Below are 20,801 nucleotides of genomic sequence, written 5' to 3' on the forward strand. Positions count from 1 at the left end.
GGCAGAAGAAGCCAAGCCAGTGGCTTTCCTGCCATGCTGTGGGGCAACAAGCAGCAAGTTAGGATGTCTACTGCAAAGACATGGATTGAGACCAGTGTTCCAGCCCACCCCAAGATATGAGATATGTTGTACCCTGTTTAAGATGACATAGCTCTACATGTGCCCAGTATCTATGGTGTCCCTTGCCATTGCGGCAGCATCTATATAGACCAGACAATTCACACAGTTGCGGAGCATTGTACTGAGCACAAGAGACATATTAAGCAAAGGGAGCTCGACAAGCGACCATAGCTGAGCATTGCCTCGATGGACACAAAATACAGTTCTATAACACAAGAGTCTTGGCTCAGGTGTCAACACACTGGGACTCAGTTACAAAAGAGGTGGATGAGATTAGAATGAACAGCAACAATTTCAACAGAGTACAGGGCTACAGACTGAGTGGGACATGGGGGCAGGCTTTGGATGTCGAAAGGAAGCAACAGTGGATGCCTAACGCTTGTAGGGAGGTGGGAGCAGCAGTTTCAAACATGGCGCTGGCCTCTTGGGGCACCTGACGTCACTCGATCATGCGATGGGCCGGAGCTGTTATGAGCTGCCCAGCTCACCTTCCATTCACGGACCATGTCAGCCCTCTCTGATTGGTACCAGTGGCCATAATCATAGGTATATAAATGCAAAATAGTGCCAGTCCTGGCAGTCAGTAGTTTTACTCTTGATGACCATTTAAAGCTTGAGAATGTTGTTGGAATTGATGCGGCTTGAAAACCGAGAAGATTTTATCCAACATCATCAACTACAACAAATTGTTTGGCTTACATAAACAAATTTTGACATAATGAAGTTAATAGCCAAGATCCTGCTTTTGAAGGACAAAAAAGCTACTTTCTTGGTTATATTAAATAAGTACTGTTTATGTCCTTTTGCTAGCTTAGAATGGTTATCTTTATGCCACAAAACTGGAGATCTTTTTATGATGAGCTCTACTACCTCTCCTGCAATCCTTCAATTCTGGATCATTTGTAGAAAGAGCGGCTAATAAGACTTATTTCTATTGTTTAGTGGCTATGAACTGACTTATCCATTATTCCTGTAGCAGTAAACTTTTTTATATATCATGTAGTCTTCATTAATCAACACTTAATAAAGTGTCCTTACAAATCATGTAAGCTTAATATTGTGTAGATACTTTAATTATCTTTTGTAAATAAACTTATTGTTCATAAATATTTCTCACTTTTTCTCATAAGTAAATATCATTTCAGAGAGTACTTATGCTTTAAAGCCACATTTAAATTACAAAATTCATCTGTTGCTAAATAATCTCAATTGCAAATTATTTTGTCAAAAAATAAAATTTAGCAGTCCCCTCATAAACAATTTTTAACTAAATCCCTTAAGCACAAATTCACTTTCCAAAACAAACCTATGTAAAAACTCCTAGAGAATCATTAGGAATGCTAATTAGTGTGAGGCATGTCAACATTGTAAAATTATGAGATATAATTGCTAGCAGCTATCTGCAGGAGGCAAAATATTAGCTTAGCAGGTACGCACCCATATAAAACACATGTCAGTACCTTAGCTTTCAGAACTATTAATTCCTTTCTCAGGGAGGAGGGAGGTATAACTTGGGAAAGGTTAAAATGGAAGACAGGTCACTCAGGCCCCAGGTTGTGAGGCAATTATCTGCTGTGAGGACAGGGACAGATAAAAGTCTGACTCCCCCTGTTCCCATGTTCTAATAATTCCAAAAGCTACAATCATGCCATGTATTTTATGTGTATTCTATTGGCTTTCGAAGGTACATAATGGACAGTAATTGTGTCTCATAACTTTGCTTTTTTCTCATGTGATTTTTTTTATATACAAATGCAGCATTGTTTTCATGTGTAATGTAAAACAACCTACATGCTACTCACTTCTGGATATGCAGTGATTGTCACTGTTTCTGCACAGTACTGGAAAAATGTTGTGGGTGTAAAGGACACAGTGAAATGTAAACTCCGTAATAATTATAGATACACATTGGAGTAATTAGTGTTTTGTTTGTCTGTTCATAATTTCCATTACATCTGATACTATAAAAGACATAATACATTTGAATTCTTGATAATTTCCTTTGTGTGTTGTGAATAAATAATAATTTTTACTAGAACTAACAACTGGTGAGCCTGGCATGATAGTCAATATACAAGAATCACTCCAGTAATTATTTAAATTTTACTGTGGCAGTTTAAATAAGATTTTTTATGGCAAACCTATCATCGAATAACACCAGTATTGAAATATTGTGTGTGGCAGTGAAAATACAATCTTTCTGGTGAAAAATGTAAAGCTATGGTTTTTGCAAGTGTAGTCCCTATTTATTGCTGCAAATATTAGCAATGAGATGACAAAGTAGCATTACAGTTTGGGATTGCTCAATAGTCAAGTGTCTGAGGTGATTTCAGGTTTCGTGACCAAACCATTATCAGCTTTCCCATGTATACTTAAAAACACATCTTACTGAATAGTTTGAATAATCAGAATCACACAAAGTTAAGAAATTGCCAACCAGAGTAGAACCAGGAGACAAAAAGCCACCATCTACTTTTCCTCAAGGGACACCTGCAGTTGCTGGAATGCAAGTAATGAATGATTTTTTAAGAACTATACTGTCACATAGAAGAAGGTGTAATTAAATGAATGATGAACACTAACTTCACTTAATGAAGGTTTATTCAGCACTTGTACATACAAGAGTGCAGAGCAAACTGCCTGTGGCCAGAACACATACGATATATGTAGAGTTACAGAATATTCAAGTACACTGATTCTTGATGTTTGTGGATACTTCTAGAATGTAGTGAAACTGAATATAGAAATTAAAATTTTACAGTTCAGGTGGGTTGTGAACTCACGACTCTCCATGCAACAGTCTAGTATAATAACCACTACACTACAGTGGCTGTGCTACTCAGCTTCTTCTGTGACATTGCTCCCTCCTTAAGAGAACAGCATCTCGGTGTTACGTCCTCCTCGTTCGGGAATGAGTAATTGGTCCTGCATACTCTGACTCCTGATAACTGATGTTCACCCTGGCAGTAATCTTCTTAGAACTTCCCTTGCCACTATGCTCTTCATCACCTTTCTGCTTGTTGCCTGTCACTGGAGCTTCGAATTTACCCTGGGTTGCAGGATCCTTATAGGGCTTCATTCGAAGGATGTGGACCGTATCTCTGATCTTTCATCCTCTTGTGTCGGGGTGGAAATCTTCAACTTCATAAGTAACATCAGACAACTGTCTTACAACCTTATAAGGTCCAAAGTAGTGCCCGTGGAGCTTGTCAGAGAGACCAACCTTCCAAACAGGAGTGAAGATCCAGATGAGGTCACCAGGCTGGTAGTAAACAGGGCAATGGCTAGCATCATACCTCCAGTGATCAATATCTTGAGCCTGCAGCGTGTGGAGTGAAGCTAACTACGGAACTTCCTCATTTCTGGTTAACACCTGGCCGATGTACTCTTCGTCCGTGTCATCAGGTTGTAACGGAAACACAGTGTCCATCGTTGTTGTCGTCATCGTCGCCTCACACCCGTGCACCAGGAAAAATGGCATAAATCCTGTGGTGTCTTGTTTGGCAGTGTTGTAGGCAAATGTCATGAAAGGTAGCACCTCATCCCAGTTGCTCCGCTTAACATTGACAAACATTGGTAGCATGTCGGCCAAGGTCTTATTAAGGTGTTCAGTAAGCCCGTTAGTTTGCAGATGGTAGGCAGTCATCATGATGAGTAATGTTGCACCGACGGTTTATCTCTGTCACAAGACTCGATTGAAAAACTTTCCCTCAATCCATAAGTAACAACCTTGGGGTACCGTGTTTTAATACGATGTCTTCTATGATTAATTTGGGTACTTTGAATGCTTTGGCTGTTTTCACAGCTTTTGTAATGGCATAGCATGTCAGATAATCAGTGCAAACAATAATCCATCTATTGCCACTAGCAGACATTGGAAATAGTCTGAGGAGGTCAATCCCAACATGCTGGAAAGGTGTTTTGGCTGGTGGAATTGGTATGAGATGGCCGGGTGGTTTCTGAGGAACTGCCTTTCTCCTCTGGGATTCTTGACAGTGTGACACATAGTGATGGACACTCCTAAATAAACCTGGCCAGAAAAATCTCTTGTGGATCCTATCATTTTTCTTAATAAATCCTAAATGTCTGGCCTCAGGTGTGTCATGGAATTTCTGTAGAACATCTAAGCGCATGTGTTTAGGAATCACTGGTAGCCACCTCTTTCCAAACGGATCAAAGTTTTTCTTGCAAAGTCATCCATTAACTGCCTTAAATTGTCCTTTCACATCCTCTGACTGATTTAAGGCAAGCATAATTTGAGATATCTTGGCGTCCTTCTTCTGCTCAGCAGGGAGATCCTCGAGTGCAACGGGACAGTCACTATCTTCATCAAAGTCTTGATGGACGCACAGGGTTTCTTGAGAGACAGTCGGCATCTTGGTGTTTTCTTCGACTTTTGTACACTATGGTAATGTCATACTCTGGAAGACATAGTGCCCACCTGGTGAGTTATCTTGTTGGATCCTTAAGACCTGTCAACCAACAAAGTGAATGATGGTCTGTAACAACTGTGAATGGCCTTCCATAGAGATACTGTCGAAATTTCCACATGGCCCAGATCACAGCAAGACATTCTCTTTCTGTAGTTGCGTATTTTCTCTCAGCTTTTGTAAGTGTCCTAGATGCATAGGCTATAACCTTCTCTTTTCCATTTGAAATTTGCACCAGAACAGCACTGATCCCATACCCACTGGTATCTGTGTGTAGTTCTGTAGGTGCTCTCTCATCATACAGACCAAGTACAGGGTCAGTCGTCAGACCTGATCACAGCACATTGAAAGAATCTTGTTGAGCACCACCCCAGATAAATTTAGCATCAGCTTTTAGCAACTCTTGGAGTGGCCTGGCTTTGATATAAAAGTCTTCGATAAAATGACGGTAATAAGAACATAATCCAAGGAAGCTTCTCACATCTCTAATACTTTTAGGAACAGGAAATTCCATTATAGATCTCACCTTTTCTGGGTCTGGCCGCACACCTTCGTTTGACACAAGGTGTCCCAGCATTTTGATTTCTTTTGCTCCAAAGAGACACTTTCTTGGATTAAGTTTCAGTCCTCCTTGTTGGAGACACTTAAGAATGGCCCTCAGTCTTCTATGTGTTTATCAAATGTCTCTGAGAACATTATAATGTCATCTAAATAACAATGCACATCGTCCACCTCAGGTGACATAGAAGATTACCCATCATTTGTTCAAAAGTTGCTGGTGCGTTACACAAACCAAACGGCATTACCTTAAACTCATATAGGCCCTAAGGGGTAATTAATACAGTTTTCTCATGATCAGCCTCATCTACTTCAATTTTCCAGTATCCCAAGTACATGTCCATGGTTAAGAAAAACTTAGCCCCCTTCAGACAATCTAGTGTATCGTCAATTCGTGGAAGAGGGTAAACGTCCTTTTTAGTTATCTTATTAAGCTTCCTGTAATCAACACAAAAGCGCCAACTGTCACCCTTCTTCCTGATGAGAACCACTGGTGATGACCATGGGCTCTGCGAAGGCTGAATGATGTCTTTCTTCATCATTTTCTCTACCTCATCGCAGATTATTCGACATTCTGTTGCTGACACATGGTACGCTCTGTGGCTTATTGGTTGATGGTCTCCAGTGCCAATCCGGTGCTTCACCATCGATTTGTCTAATTTGTTCTTCACCTGTGGATTGAAGCATTCAGAGAACTCTTGAAGAATGCCAAGTAGCTTCTTCTGTTGTTCCTTAGTGAGATCTGGTGATGGTTGAACTAGAAGATCTTGTCTCATGGTGGTAGCGCTGATTTTGCCCACAGTCTCAGCATGGGAGGTTTCTATGATGCTCAGCTGGTCTTCAATAAACGGCTCAGCATTTGCTACACACATGCATCTTGGAAGGATCTGTGGTTCTCGGTGACAGTTAACTTTCCACAATTCACTGAATCCGTTCTTAAATGAGATGACAGAGGCTGGGATGACTAAGTTATTCTTCAGTGGTGTGCTTCTCTAACATTCCACTACAAGATCTATGGGTTGATGCATGGAATGACACATGACAGTTACCTTTCTAGTGCTGACTGCGGGAATGATCACTTCATCTAGCACACATAGTCTCTACACACTCAAAAGCGCATCTTCCTGTCCACAGTATCTCATTTCGTCTAGCATAATCTTCGAGCGACCACAATCTATCATTGTCTGAGAAGCTTTCAAAAAGTCCCATCCAAGAATGACATCATGACTACTCTCTTGTAAGATGATGAATTCTAAGGGCTGTGTATGGCCACTTATACCCACATGAATGACACATCTTCCTGTAGGTTTTACATATTTCCCATTAGCCACCTTCAGCAGAGATGTTTTGCTGTCGTCAAATACGGTTTTCTGCACCTGGCAGGAGTACTCCTCCAAAATGACTGAATATGATGCTCCAGAGTCCACAAGAGCTTGGGCCGCTTGGCTATCCACGAGGATATTGATGTAGTTTCCTATAATTTTTTTAGTGACTGATGGCTGATGATTTTTCTCTTCAGCGGCCTCACCTCAAAGGAAGGTCACACCCTTTAGTTTTCCAGGTTGTAGCGGCTAGGTGATTGGCTGGAGCTTCTAAACAGTGATGAAGACCTTGTGCTGGGGAGTGTCCTCTCCAGCGGCTAGCTTGTGGCAATGGTGACCTACGTCGTTCTGCACCCACCTCTTCTTGTTCATCTTCGTCGTCCTAGAGTTGGTGTCGGCCAAGATCGGTCTGCTGTCTTCTGGCATGGGCATCATCAAATATCCACCACCTTTCTCAACAAAAGTGCACCATATGTCCCAGTTGTCTGCAGTAGAAACATACTGGTTGGCTATCCTTGGTCCTCCAGATGTCAGTCTTCCTTGGTGCCCAAACAGGTCCCCATGCAGCATTGTAGGAATGTAACTTCACTTGGGTCTCGACTTTTTTACCATTTGGGAAATAAAGGATGAGAGACTGGGTTCAATGTCTGTTCCACTTCCTCCCTTGTGACCTCTTGAAGTGTCTTGGTTTTTTGCTCGCCATGCAATCCATGTGCCTTCCAAACTTCCTCCCACTATCTGACAAAGAACACTTGTGAAATCAGTTTCTTCCTCCATCACAGACATCAATACGATGTTTGGAAGCTGTTCAAATTTCTTGCGTGTAATTCTTTTTTAATGATTTGTCTCAATATACTGGCACCATTTTATGAAGTCGTCTGCTGTCAAATCCTCCTTCAGGAGAAGGGCTTGATACATGTCCTCAGCAACACCTTTCATGAGATGTGCAACCTTATCTTCCTCCTTCATTCAAGGATAGTTTCATGAGATGTGCAACCTTATCTTCCTCCTTCATTCGAGGATAGTTTCATGAGATGTGCAACCTTATCTTCCTCCTTCATTCGAGGATAGTTTCATGAGATGTGCAACCTTATCTTCCTCCTTCATTCGAGGATAGTTTCATGAGATGTGCAACCTTATCTTCCTCCTTCATTCGAGGATCCACTATTTTACACAGCTCCAAGATGTCTTGAATGTAGGATGCTGTAGTTTCTCCTGGATGCTGTGCCCTGCACTTCAATTTATCTTCAGCCTTGCATTCTGTCGTTGTGTGTGCTGAAATATCTGCGCAGTTCTGCCTGGAATACTTCCCAGCTTGCGAACTTCTCATCATTGTTCTCATACCATTGCTTGGTAGTGTCCTCCAAGTAGAAAAATACGTTAGCCAAACACATGGTGTCATCCCATCATATGCTCATATACCTTCAGTCACTTGTTTGAATCTTGGCCATCTCCACCAGAGAAACCGGAAGGATGTCTCATGTGGTGGCACACAGTTGCTATCATTTTAACATCCTCTTCTTCTTCTGTCTCCAATAGATTGTGATCTGTTGAATATGGCTCAAACTTGGGTTTCTCGCCACGTAAACGGCAGCTCTGTCATGGCCTGATGGGAGCCACTGTGTCATCAATAATGTGCACTATCACAAGCTCCAATACCCAGCGTCTCCACCAGAATAATGTCACATAGGAGAAGGTGGAATTAGATGAATGATGAACTCTAACTTAACTTAACAAAGGTTTATTCAGCACTTGCACATACAAGAGCACAGTACGAACTGCTTCCGGCCAGAACACATGCAGTATATATACAGTTACAGACATTCCAGTACACTGGATACTTCTAGAATGTACTCGAACCAAATATAGAAATTAAAATTTTACAGTTCAGGTGAGTTTTGAACTCACAACTTTCCATGCAACAGTCTAGTATCATACCCACTACACTACAGTGGCTGTGCTACTCAGCTTCTTCTGCAACAATACTTCTTTATTGACCACTAACTAGTGCACATTCTATACTAGCAGAGAGTCATCATCTAAATCTCAAAGCAATGGCTTCTATGTCCAACAAAATCGTAGTGACTATAACACAAAGTCAGCTTGTATATAATACGAAACTGTTTCAACTCTACCTCAATGTGACAGACCTTCCCATCTGGAAAGGCAGCTTTTAGAGCTAATGATTTGGATTCAGAAAGTACAAACTGGGACATGATCAAGAAGCAGATTGAAATCTCTGCAGCATGCACAGAAATGTTCTGTTCGCTGATGTCATTATAAATTAAAACAAAAGGCAAAGAAATGAACACTGGCATGTTTATTTATTTCTCAACAATTTGCTAATGCTCAGACAGAAATTTGGTATGGTACTCACTTGGCACAGCATAGAGTGAGGAGGCTGAATCATCTCACAGCCTGCTCATAAATAATCGCAACACACATCTTTGATTTTTGGTCAGTTCCATAGCAGACATGTTTGTGCTACCAGAAACAATTTTAGATCACAGAACCATTCAGAAATGGCAACTCTGTGCTGCAAACAGTTCCATAATGGCACGCATTGTGAATGACTTCTGAACCTTGAAATAGACTTTTAACAAAGATTTCCATGACCATTTGTTTTTGCAGATATTCGCCACCCAATTATTGGTACTGATTTCTTGAGTCATTGTGGTCTGTTGCTTGATGTTCACTCAAAATAGTTACTGGAATGAGAAACTTTAATCTCTAGTACTGGCTCTACATACATACCTCTGACAGTTTAGTGCATTTGATTGACGTACATCATAAATATTGAGATGTGCTTAAGAGATATCCTAACATTCTCACAGAGTAACCTAATTGCATTTTTCCTGAAGTTAATGTGTAACTTACAATCACAATAACAGGACCTCCAGTGCATGCATGAGCCAGACACTTTTTACCAGAAAAATTTGTGGAAGCAAAACTTGAGATGATCAGCCACCAATTTACATAACACGCATATAAAGGTATAGAAATGTACAAGCTTTTGGAGCCAGTGGCTCCTTCTAGCAGAAGGCATGAAGGGTTAGGAAGTGGGGTGAAGGAAAATGACATGAGGTTTAGGAAATGGGGTGAGTTTGAAAAAGCTGCCCAGAACCCCAGTTCTGGAGAGTCTTACTGGATGGGATGAGATGGAAAGACTGATTGTGGAGGACTGTACTGGATGAGATTTGAAAACCTAAGAGATTTAAGGTACAAGATAGTGCAATATGCAGTACAGAGATTATTGACTAAACATTGGCAATGAGTTAATAAATAGTGGAAAGCTAATTGCATTGTATGTGGTTGACATGGGGGGGGGGGCAGAAAGTAGACAGGTCAGAAAAAAAGATATAGAAAACTAAAAGGGACCGAAGAAAGGAGTACTGTGACTAAAGAAATTAATTTAAATCTAGAGCAGGTGGGTGGCAAGAATTAAGGACAGGTTGTGATGCCAGTTCACACTTGCAGAGTTCACAGAAACTGGTGTCTGGGGGAAGAATCTACATGGCACTTGCTGTGTTTCTGCATATGAACAAATACATTTGCTTTGATGACTGTATGGAAGGAACTTTGATATGCATTTTGTGTATTCCTACACATGTGAGAACCTTGTTCCTTTGGCATCAGATGAAGAACATGTAAAGTACCGGTAGTGGCAACAGCTTCTTCAGTGGCAGGAATAATATCATCTTAATATTAACATGGGAAAATGCACTTTTGGAGAGGAAGAGATATCATTCTTGGGTTATCATTGTATATAATCAAGTACTTCCATTTTCCTAAAGGAGCAGCAAAAGTACATCATTTTCTAGGACATGAATTTCTGCAGATGTATGCTGCAGAACTCCAACAACCTTTGTTTAACTTGTGCAAAAACACCAAGGCAGAGGATAATTTCACTGTTACATGGACTGGCAAAAATGGACAAATCCTTCTAGGAGGTACAAGAAGAAAGTGCTAATGCAGCTGAGCTTGCTCATTCCTTGACAGATCTTTTCTTAATTTTGATGCTTGATGCTTTGGACTATGCTACAGGTCCTTCCTTACACCAGCTACAAGAAGGAATTACTTGTGTTTTTCTCCAGGCCTCTCACCGACACACAACATAACTACATTACCTATGACCATGAACTGTTGGCAGCACATTTGGAAGTCAAACATTTTTCTTTTCCTTTGGCAGGCAGAGAATTCACAGTATTCACAGACAGTAGTCAGAAAAAGCAACACCCAAGCAGCTGCATCATCTGGAATTTTTCAGTCATTTCACCATGGATATTCAATACCTTCCTGCTGAAACATGTCCCATAGTTGCAGGCATCATGTTACCATCCAGCATTTCATATGAAGGCAATGCAAAGGCACAAAGCAGTGACTGTGAACTGGACAAAGTGAAGAATTCAGACTCCTGTTCTTTAGTGTTTTTGCTGATATTGTTACCTGATGGATCATAGCTACTTTGTGATAAATCTACAGGTAAACTCAGGCCATACGTTCCTCCACCCTGCTGACAACAGTTCATTCATCCACTACATAACTTCCCTCATCCTGGTATCAAAGGCATAGTAAACTTGATGTAACAGCACTTCATGTGGCCTTCACTGAAACAAGATATAAAGTCATGGGCAAAAACATGTGTTAGCTGTGAACAAGCAAAAATTTCAAAATGTTCAACCAGTGCTTGTGGAGCTTTCTGTGAAACTGACAGTCACTTCTCACATATACATGTTGATCTAGTGGAACCATTATCTTGCTGTTGAGGCTTCACTTATCTCTTAAAAATGATTGACAGATTTTCACGTTGGCCAGAGGAAGTTCCACCGAAGGACACATCTGCAGAAACTGTTGCCAACACTCTCTTATTACCATGGATCCAATTTTGGAGACCCAAAAATCAACACCACTGACAGAGGATGACAGTTTGAGTATCAGTTGTTCACTCACCTTCCAGTGACCATAGGTATACACCACATAAAAACCACTGCTTACCATACAGCACTGAAAGTCAGAGTTGAATAGTGCATCACAACATCCAGACAGCATTGAGAGCCTGACTTTCAGATGACTATGTTGACAACTTACCAACAATTTTAATGTGTCTCTGTAGTTACATGATTCAAGAATATAATACCACTGCTGCAGAAATGGCTTACAGCATGACAACTAGACCTGCTGCTGATTTCTTTGATCCCACACCCATGGAGTGTGACATCACAATGATCATTTTCAACTTGAAACAGCATATGACATCACTTAAACCAACTGATGTTTGACAGGTTACAACATCTCTGTCTTCATCCATCCTGAACTCATGACCTCTTTGCAAGGAGAAAACCTCTACAACCTATCTATGATGGACAATATCTGATACATTCACACTCTAAAAAAATAGTCCCTTATTGAACCACTTCATGGTCAGAAGACCGTCTCCATGGACAGATTTCAGCTGGCCTTCCTATTGAAAAATATGGATTCAGGATCACCCTTGTCACCTCTCTGTAAATCCCCCCCCCCCCCCCCCCTTCAACTTTTGATACCTTGGAAATATTCCCTTGCTCTACCAGATTGATTGACTAATTAATTAAATAGACATCCTTTGTGTGTGGTCAGTTTTCCCTTGCATGCTTTTGGAGGATACTAGGACATACTTTCATGGGATTAGATGCTGCAACTGCTGGGTTTCCAGAAGCTTTCATTTTCTTTTTAATAGTAACCAGACACTTATCCAGTACTTGTCTTTCTACTGTTTCTATTTTATTGTCCAGCCTTGTTTTGGCCCATTCACTTTGATTTTCATGCTCATACATACTCCCAGAACAAAATTTATTTGAAGTCAAATAACTGTTCTTACTGGAATCAGCAACAGCATCCATCCTCTTTTCACAGATTTTTTTCTAATTCTGCCCTTTTCAGTTTTATAATTTTTGCTAACAGTCTTTATCTTTATATCTGTTTTCTGTGCTACTTTCTCTAACTTATATTTAAAATGAACTTTTACAGACTCTATCTTTTTGTCCTCAAGTTTGTAGTATTGGTTTTAATCACAACCATTTTTCTATTTTTTGTCCATTTTTTAATTCATACTACCAGTGTCTTTCCTAGCACATATATCCTGCTGCATTTCCTACAAAATATCTAACAGACTGATTACTGTCACTCATTCCAATTATCCACTGTTCCACGTACCTTTCTGATTGTTCCTTTAATTTATGTCTACTCTGTGTGATGAGTAGCAGTTCATCCTTTCATGATGTTTTTATTCCATTCTAGACTTCCCATCATCTTTCATGCTGAGCAGAGACACCAAAATTAAACAAGTTTGCATGTAACCACATGTTTTCGTTAGTTAACACTGTCTGTGGTGGCAATTAATTATCACTGCTCCAGTAGGTCATTGTTGAGTTCTAACACATTAAGCCACACCACAGTCAGATTTGCAATGAAAAATGATCAGAATGTAATGTGACTGATCTATTAAGAGACAAATGACAGTATATGAAATCTGACCTGAGTGTGGTACATTTTATGACTTGTTGTTGCTGTCAGACTGACTGCAGCAAACTGCCCCATGCTGACTGATGTAGTTGTTATTTCAATGATATCTGGCTGCAGACTGCAGCTCGGGGCTCAGATGACCTTATAGAGACTGGTGTGAGAACAAACTGTTATTTCATAAACTACAAGGTACTTCAAAAATTGGCTGTGTTGAATTTGGCTGGTTTGAATGAATTGCAAGCTTTTACTATCTTTTGGCTTATAAAAAAATGTTACTGGCTACAACTGAAGAAAAAATTATGGATACTTTTATGCTTCTGTGACGTGAATCCTTTGTTTACAAATATAAGCATCACAGTGAAAATCAAAGTATATTGCATGAAATTATTAATTAAAGGGATAATAAATTAGTGCTGTACATTGTAGTGTGCAGAAAAATTAAGGTGGTAACAAAAGTAAGTACTCAAAGGCCTGAATCTAACAGAGGTTAGGGCAAAATCTGTAATGAAAATTGGTAATGTCTCACAACTACAATTGTAATTATTTCACAGGACAATTATTTTCAGGTAATTTAAAATATGTTATTTGAAAACTAGAATGTTTAGCTTTCAAATGGTATAGGTCATTACACTGGATTATACATAATATCTCAAAGTGTTTATATATTGTGTACTGTATTAGAATTTTTAATTAGCTATTATTTTCAATTGATATGATATATAGCCAAATGAATGGTATCAGTAAAATCAGTGCTGGGAGAAGAATAAACTGCACAATGAATTTAAATTGAACTTTGCCTCATAATGATTTGCTGATTTTCATGTACCTATTGCATGTTACAGAAACAACTCTATTAAAAATATAATCATATTGGGGAAAAATTGATAATTACTTGGAGCTAATGACACAGCAGATGTGAAGTACCTACTTGTTACATATTAAGCAGTAAAATCTTCCACCGGTTGGTGTCTCTAGTTGTGTCTTTCAACTGCCAGTCTGCCATGTGGTATCACTGTTGCTGTGACCAGATGAAACTATTAAACTGCATTCGTGTAGCCATAGTTAGTTAATTACTTACATGTTCAATGGACCATTTTGTATTATAGATGATAATGAGGTGGAATGAGTCATTTTACTTTTGCATTGCAAATTAATTTGTACATACTGTTACAGTCTGAACATTTCTAAATCTTATATACAGATGTGAGTTAGTAATTCCTACTGACCACCGGTTACACATTACAGTTACAGAAATTCTTCTATAGAATAGAAGAAGTTGGCAAGAAGAAACTTTCTCAGTTTTTCATCAAATTTTACTTTTCTATCTATCAGGCATTTTATATCACTGGGTAAGTGATCAAAAATTATTGTTACAACATTGTACACCCTGTTTTTGTGCTAAAGGCGGTTAGTATGGAGTAATAAATGTCATTTCTCCTTCCGGCATTGCAGTTGTGTACCTCACTGTTCCTCTTGAATTGTAGCCATTTATTTACAACAAACTTCATGAGGGAATAAATATGTATTGAAGTAGTAGTCAGAATACCCAGCTCCTCAAACAGATGTCTACAAGATTAACATGGGTGAGCACCATGTATTATTCTTATAGCACGTTTTTGCACTTCTTTCTTAAAGATAAGTTACCCAGAACTTTATTTCATATGAAATTATTGAATGAAAATAGGCAAAATATGTCAAATTACTGATTTCTCTCTCTCCAATATTTGTAATGACTCTAAGTACAAATGTGACAGCTAAATTGTTTTAGGAGTTTCAAAATGTCTTTTTTTCCAATTTAAATTCTCATCAATATGGACCCCTAAGACTTTCTAGTTTCCACCCTATGTATTATTTTCTCACCATGTATTATACTTATTAGTTTAGTACTTCTAGATGTGCAGAACTCAATATGTCGTGTCTTTTTAAAATTGAGGATGAGACCATTCACAGAAAACCAGTCAATGATACTTTGTTTACCATTTCTTCTGTTTCTGAATGAATGCTTGGAGTGATTATAATACTAGTGCCATCTGCAAAAATAACTAATTCTGCTTGTATATAACATGGAAGGTAGTTCATATATATGAGGAACAGTAGTGGACCCAAGATTGAACCTTGGGGAAACCCATATGTGATTTCTCCCCAGTCAGAATTACATCCCTGGACTATAGTGCTTGAATTACAAAGTACAACTTGCTGCAGTCTTTTGATTAGATTTAACATTATCCATTGATTGGCTATACAATCAATCCCAGTGTCAATTTATCTATGAGATTACTGTGATTCACACAGTCTAATGCCTTAGAGAGGTTGCAGAAGATACCACATAGCAGTCTTTTGTTATTTAACACTTGTAAAATCTAGTGAGTGAATGTATAAATGGCATTCTCAGTTGGGCAACCCTTCTGAAACCCGAACTGTGATTTGCTGAGGATACTATTGTTGCTAATGTGAGATACTATTCTAGAATACATAATTTTTTTCAAAAATTTTGGAGAATGATGTTAGCAGTGAAACAGGTTGGTAGTTATTGACATCTCTCTTAACATCTTTCTTAAAGGGAACTTGGCATATTTCAATCTCCCTGGAAAAATAGCTCTCCATTCTTTGATTGCTCTGTGAGAATGTTCATCAAACTAGAGCAAACGAAATATTAGTTCTCTTTATTACTGGATAAAAGATTGCTTAACTATGACACACATCTTTGCCACAGGAGTACTTGATAATAATTTAGTACTATCATTGACTAGCAAAGCATCACGTCATACACTAATGAACAAACTGTTCTCTTGAGGCACAAAATACTACGTTTACAAAAGTACATTTTCATCCTACACAATGATGTTGACTGCTGTAGCCAATGTCATGAAACCTGGGGCCAAGTTCTTGCATACTTGACACTATATTGTCCTCAGCACGAGGGTGCTGCTATGCTGAGAGGGAGGGCAAGTCTTCTGGAGTGACTCCCAATGGTTGGGTTGTTGTGAATTGCAGTGAGCACTTGCTCATGTCTGTGGTATCAATTCATGTTGCTGATTTTGATGTGGCACCACAATTTCCCTACAGTACCACAATTGTGAATGCATCAGTGGGAACATTACTGTTGGTTTCTTTACATTGTGTTCTTGTGTGTCTGCGAATGGCTGACTTGAAGGAAGACAGGCTCTGTATTAAGTTTTACTTATAAGCGCCACAAAACTGCAGCTGAAACCCACTCAGTGATAAGGGAGGGTTTTGTGGACAAGCTTTGAGCCAAACAAGAACTCGTGAGTTGTTTAAGCAATTTAAAGATAGCCAGAAGTCTGTGGAGGGTGACAAACACACAGTGAAGTGTCACCATCATGTACAGGTCCAGAAACAATTATGAGAGTGCAATTACTATGGCAGAAGGCAGATGGTGGAAATTAACATGTAAGGTTAGTTTTCTGATTTTTTTTATGGGAATATTCTCAGAAAGTTTGGGTAGCACATAGTAATTTCAATCTCATACTATTGATGAAGAGCACCTGAAGCTGTTGACACCCAGTCCTTATTACTTTTAAGGAAAAACCAGACTCAAAGTGTCATTGGAATACATTCAAGCAAGAGTTAAATTTTCCTTCTACTCTGTCTTCCCTAGCGTTCTTCACAAAAGTTGTCCCTAATTGCCATTCTCGATTCATTTTTTTGACTCTATGGTGTAATAATTTTATTCTATTATCTGCACCTAAATAGTCAGTATATTGTATCATTAAAATTTGGCCATCATGATTGGACAAACTATTGACTACTGAATTACAGCTAAGTCATTGGAGGGTGGATCTAATAACTATCTGTCAACCGCTCTTTCACTGTGCTCTTCAGTCCTCATAGCAAATTTTAGTGTTGGAATTAATGCAAAGTTGGGCATCAGCAACTCAAGGTGCCCTTCATTAACACTATCTGACTGATAATCTACATTTACATCTTATCAAGATAACAGCCTCCACAAATTATACGAGGGCTGGAACTTTAATAGTGGCAACTATTTATTTACAGCTCATACAAAACAGATACATGTTTTGAAGTTTTACTGACCTTCCAAGTAGTCACCAGCATTTTGCATAACCCATTGCCAGTGATGTGGAAGTCATAGGATACTCTTAGCAGTGCCATTTGTGTTGACAGTTCGAGTGGCATGGTCTATTGCCCAATGAATTTGTAGCAGTTCTGAAGCGAATGCCATGAAGTGTTTCCTTCAGTTTAGAAATCAAGTTGAACTCATGAGGGCTTAGGTCTGGGGAGTGCAGTAGGTGGTATAACTCTTAGCCCCATCAGTCAAACAAATCAGTAACAGCTTGCACTGTACATACTTGAACATTGTCCTGCAAAATGATGGTCAGAAAGTGTCATCACTTCTGTCTCCACACTGTTCATTTTTGGAACACAACCTACGACCAGCTTAGAGACAGAAGTGATGACACTTTCTGCAGAACCTGACCATCATTTTGCAGAACAATGCTCAAGCACATACAATGCAAGCTGTTACTGATTTGTTTGACTGATGGGACTGCTAAGTGCTATACTGCTGACTGCACTCCCCTGACTTAAGCCCTCATGAGTTCAACTCGATTTCCAAACTGAAGAAAACACTTCACGGCATTTGCTTCAGAACTGCTACAAATTCTTTGGGCAACAGACCCTGCCAATCAAACTGTCAACACAACTGGCACTGCTAAGAGTATCCTGTGACTTCCACATCACTGGCAATGGTTTATACATAATGCTGGTGACTACTTTGAAGGTCAGTAAAACTTTGAAAAAAATATCTATTTTGTATGAGCTGTATATAAATAGTCGCCACTATTAAAGTTCCAACCCTCATAATTCTCATAAGTTGGCACATCCTCATTACGACTGTTTCTAACTACTTTATGAAATTTAGGATCTTTTCTGCTGATGACCTGCAAACTGTCACTGGCCCATTACTGAGCCAGATTTCTAAAAGCTCTTTAGGACAACATTTACCAGTGTGAAGGGCTTGAATCTTAGCTCATGTAATGAGAGGACATGAATCAAATGCCAAGGAAACAGTAGATATTGTGCAGATTGCACAATCAATGAACAAATATTATGAGCAGTCTGGCGATAAAAGCCTGTAGAATCAGCCTCATTTAGGATATGGGTTCATAAATGGTTGAAAAAAGGGAATATGTAGTCTGGGCTTCAATAGTATTGGGTTATGGACAAAAGGATGCTCCACGTAGGGTGGATATAGAAGGATTTGTGTTGATACTTCAGTGTTGTCAGATTGGAAAAATAATTGATGATCAGTCATTTATGAAACAACAGAAGCAGTTTATTCATTGAATAAAGAAACTGGTGGCATTGTTGACAGGTCGGAGTTTGTTGAAGCATTTGCAAACACTCCAGGGTACTCAGACACATGCACTAAAGATGTTAATGCCAAGTTATGAAATGATAACAATACAATATGAGTTCTGATGATGAAAGTAATGCTTTTGTTGATTTGCAGACAATGGTGATAGTGATGAGGGATTAGCTGATGATGTTGGTACTCAGTCTGAAAACATTATGACACATACAGAAGCAACAATGAAGCTAAACGAAATAATGCTTTATTTGGGACACCAGGAGGTAATAGCTTTGTCTGTACTAGTGGTAGTGGAAGGCTTGTGTGGCCATGGTGCCATGAAAGAAGTAATAATCAGGCTTAAAAAGAAACTTACTGATTTTTTTTTCAGTGTATAAAACTCACTGTCTTCTTTTACAGTATTTGCTCAACATTTATGTGATAAAAGTGCATAATTCATGTGGTGATGTGAAAAATAAATATAATGTGCGTATTTAAAGCATCAAACCAATTTCAGTCTAATTTTTATCAAGTTTCTAGATTACACAGATTTTCAGTAATCTGGATGACCTACAGTCGTACCTGGTGAGGATAAATAAGATTCCATTGCATTTGCCATTCTTTCTGTACTCAAGTATTATTTTTTTCATGTTATAGAATAACCAGTGTTGTACCAGACAAAAATATACTCATTGGTACAATGGTGGGTTCTTTACTTTGCTACAGGAGGAGCATGAGTGGATGCTATAACATATAAAATATTTGTACACTTTATTAAAATATAGATAAGAAGAATTATTTAACTTTGTACAGTCCATTTTCACAGAAACATCATGAGTATTTACAGCTGTCTGTGAATATTAATGTGTCATTTACAAAGAAGGGTTCCTTATGAAATCAGAGTTGGTTAATGTATCACTTGATACAAACAAAATATGAATGTCTCACTCAGAGTGCATTTAACAATAACTTTCACAAAGAGTCTGCCTAATACATTGATCACAAAGTTGATGCTATCATCTTAGTTGATGATCTCATGATACTGGGGCTGCACTCGACCATAAGTAGAAGAGCAGTTGCAGTGGCATAATGAAACATTTCTGGGCATGGCTACACTGACATCACTCATTCATCAATGCAGTTTGCAATAGATATCTTCTCTTGTAGTTGCATTGCAACATACTGACCTCACTTTGGCAACTCGCTCTTCAGATAACACCACAATTACCAGCTGAACAGTTGATGTACAATTATTCTTCTGCATTTTTTTAATATAATCAGAAGTTGGCAAGTGCTTTAATACAAATATCAGCAGATATAGTAATTTTTTTGTTATTTCAGATATGGCATAGCAGTGAAACTTTTGGATTCCCAGCAACAGCATGAACATAATCTTACTCTTATGCTCAGAGCTGGTATTACTCGAAATAAATTTGAGTTCCAAAGATTTGACTGGTTTGCAGCATCTGTATATATACTGTGCTCTGGTGATATGGAGAGGTATGACTTCATCTTGATAAATTAATGTTTTAGATTATGTTACATAAAAACTTCATATAAAATGTTACCCATTTACCAACAGTAAACATGTCTGTTTATAGGCCTTCTTGTTTTTTGTTTCTACATTTCTTGAGCATAAGATAATGTAATGTCACTTGGTTTGGCAACTGAGTTAGTCAAGAGAGAGGGAGGGGGGAGGGGGGGGGTGCAATATTAAGATTACTTTATCTTATGGTTTAGGGACATTGCTATAGAAGTCCATATTAGAAGTCTATATTAGAAGTCTACCACATAAGGTGTGATAGAAAGATAGTGTTGACATTGTGTTAAAATAATTTATCATCTTTTGCTGATGTCTATTCTATTGCATTAGTACACTGGATAGGGTATGTAGGTGAGATATTAGTGCCCGGGATCTGAGTACACATAGGTGTTAGATAATATTAATTATCTGATTCCTGTGAGGTAAGTTGAATACCCTAGTGACATGCATGGTTTACAGCACTGCATTGGCTGGTAGTGTGGGGTTTGTCATGTCCACTCCTCTGATAAGGTGACTTAACAGCAGTAAGTACACTGCAGAATCTGCTGACTATTCCCTGACTCGTGCCATCCCCATGACACGGAACAGAATAACAACATTCACCCTGTCCATATCCAACAAAATTTTCTTAACATGAAAACAGAATTTTGGAAACCAATATTTGCTAACCTGCTTACATGTAAGTCCAGGACTGATTCAGCCAGCTTGATCAAATATTTGCTTCTCATGCCTCAATTATTTTACATAAATAATGTCTGTTAATCAGCTGTTCTCATTTTATCAGCATGATGAAATGAGCTTATCAGTAATTTTGTATATCTTTAATAAAGAGATAGTATGATTTACTGATTACTGTCAATGGACTCTTAAAGAGGAGGAGAAGATTGTTCACTAAAAAAGTTTAAAAATCTTCAAGAAAGTATATTTAAAAATGTATCCATGCAAATTAAAGTGTAACAAATGTTCTTTACCCCCACATTGCTCATGTATGTTGT

General features: G+C 38.7%; 1 protein-coding gene across 3 annotated transcripts in view; it reads left to right on the forward strand.

Annotated features, from left to right (window-relative positions):
- The window catches only part of LOC126199111 (protein broad-minded-like), a 277,633-nt gene that overhangs the window by 211,075 nt on the left and 45,757 nt on the right, over positions 1 to 20,801 (forward strand). For 2 of the 3 annotated variants that reach the window (XM_049935865.1, XM_049935867.1), the window contains exon 6: positions 19,605 to 19,763. In XM_049935865.1, coding sequence (XP_049791822.1) covers positions 19,605 to 19,763 — 159 coding nt within the window. Of the gene's footprint in view, positions 1 to 18,425; positions 18,490 to 19,604; positions 19,764 to 20,801 lie in introns of those variants that run through there. The other variant, XM_049935866.1, reaches the window with a different exon arrangement.

This window comes from Schistocerca nitens, chromosome 8 (assembly GCF_023898315.1).
Source record: "Schistocerca nitens isolate TAMUIC-IGC-003100 chromosome 8, iqSchNite1.1, whole genome shotgun sequence".
Lineage (NCBI taxonomy): Eukaryota > Metazoa > Arthropoda > Insecta > Orthoptera > Acrididae > Schistocerca > Schistocerca nitens.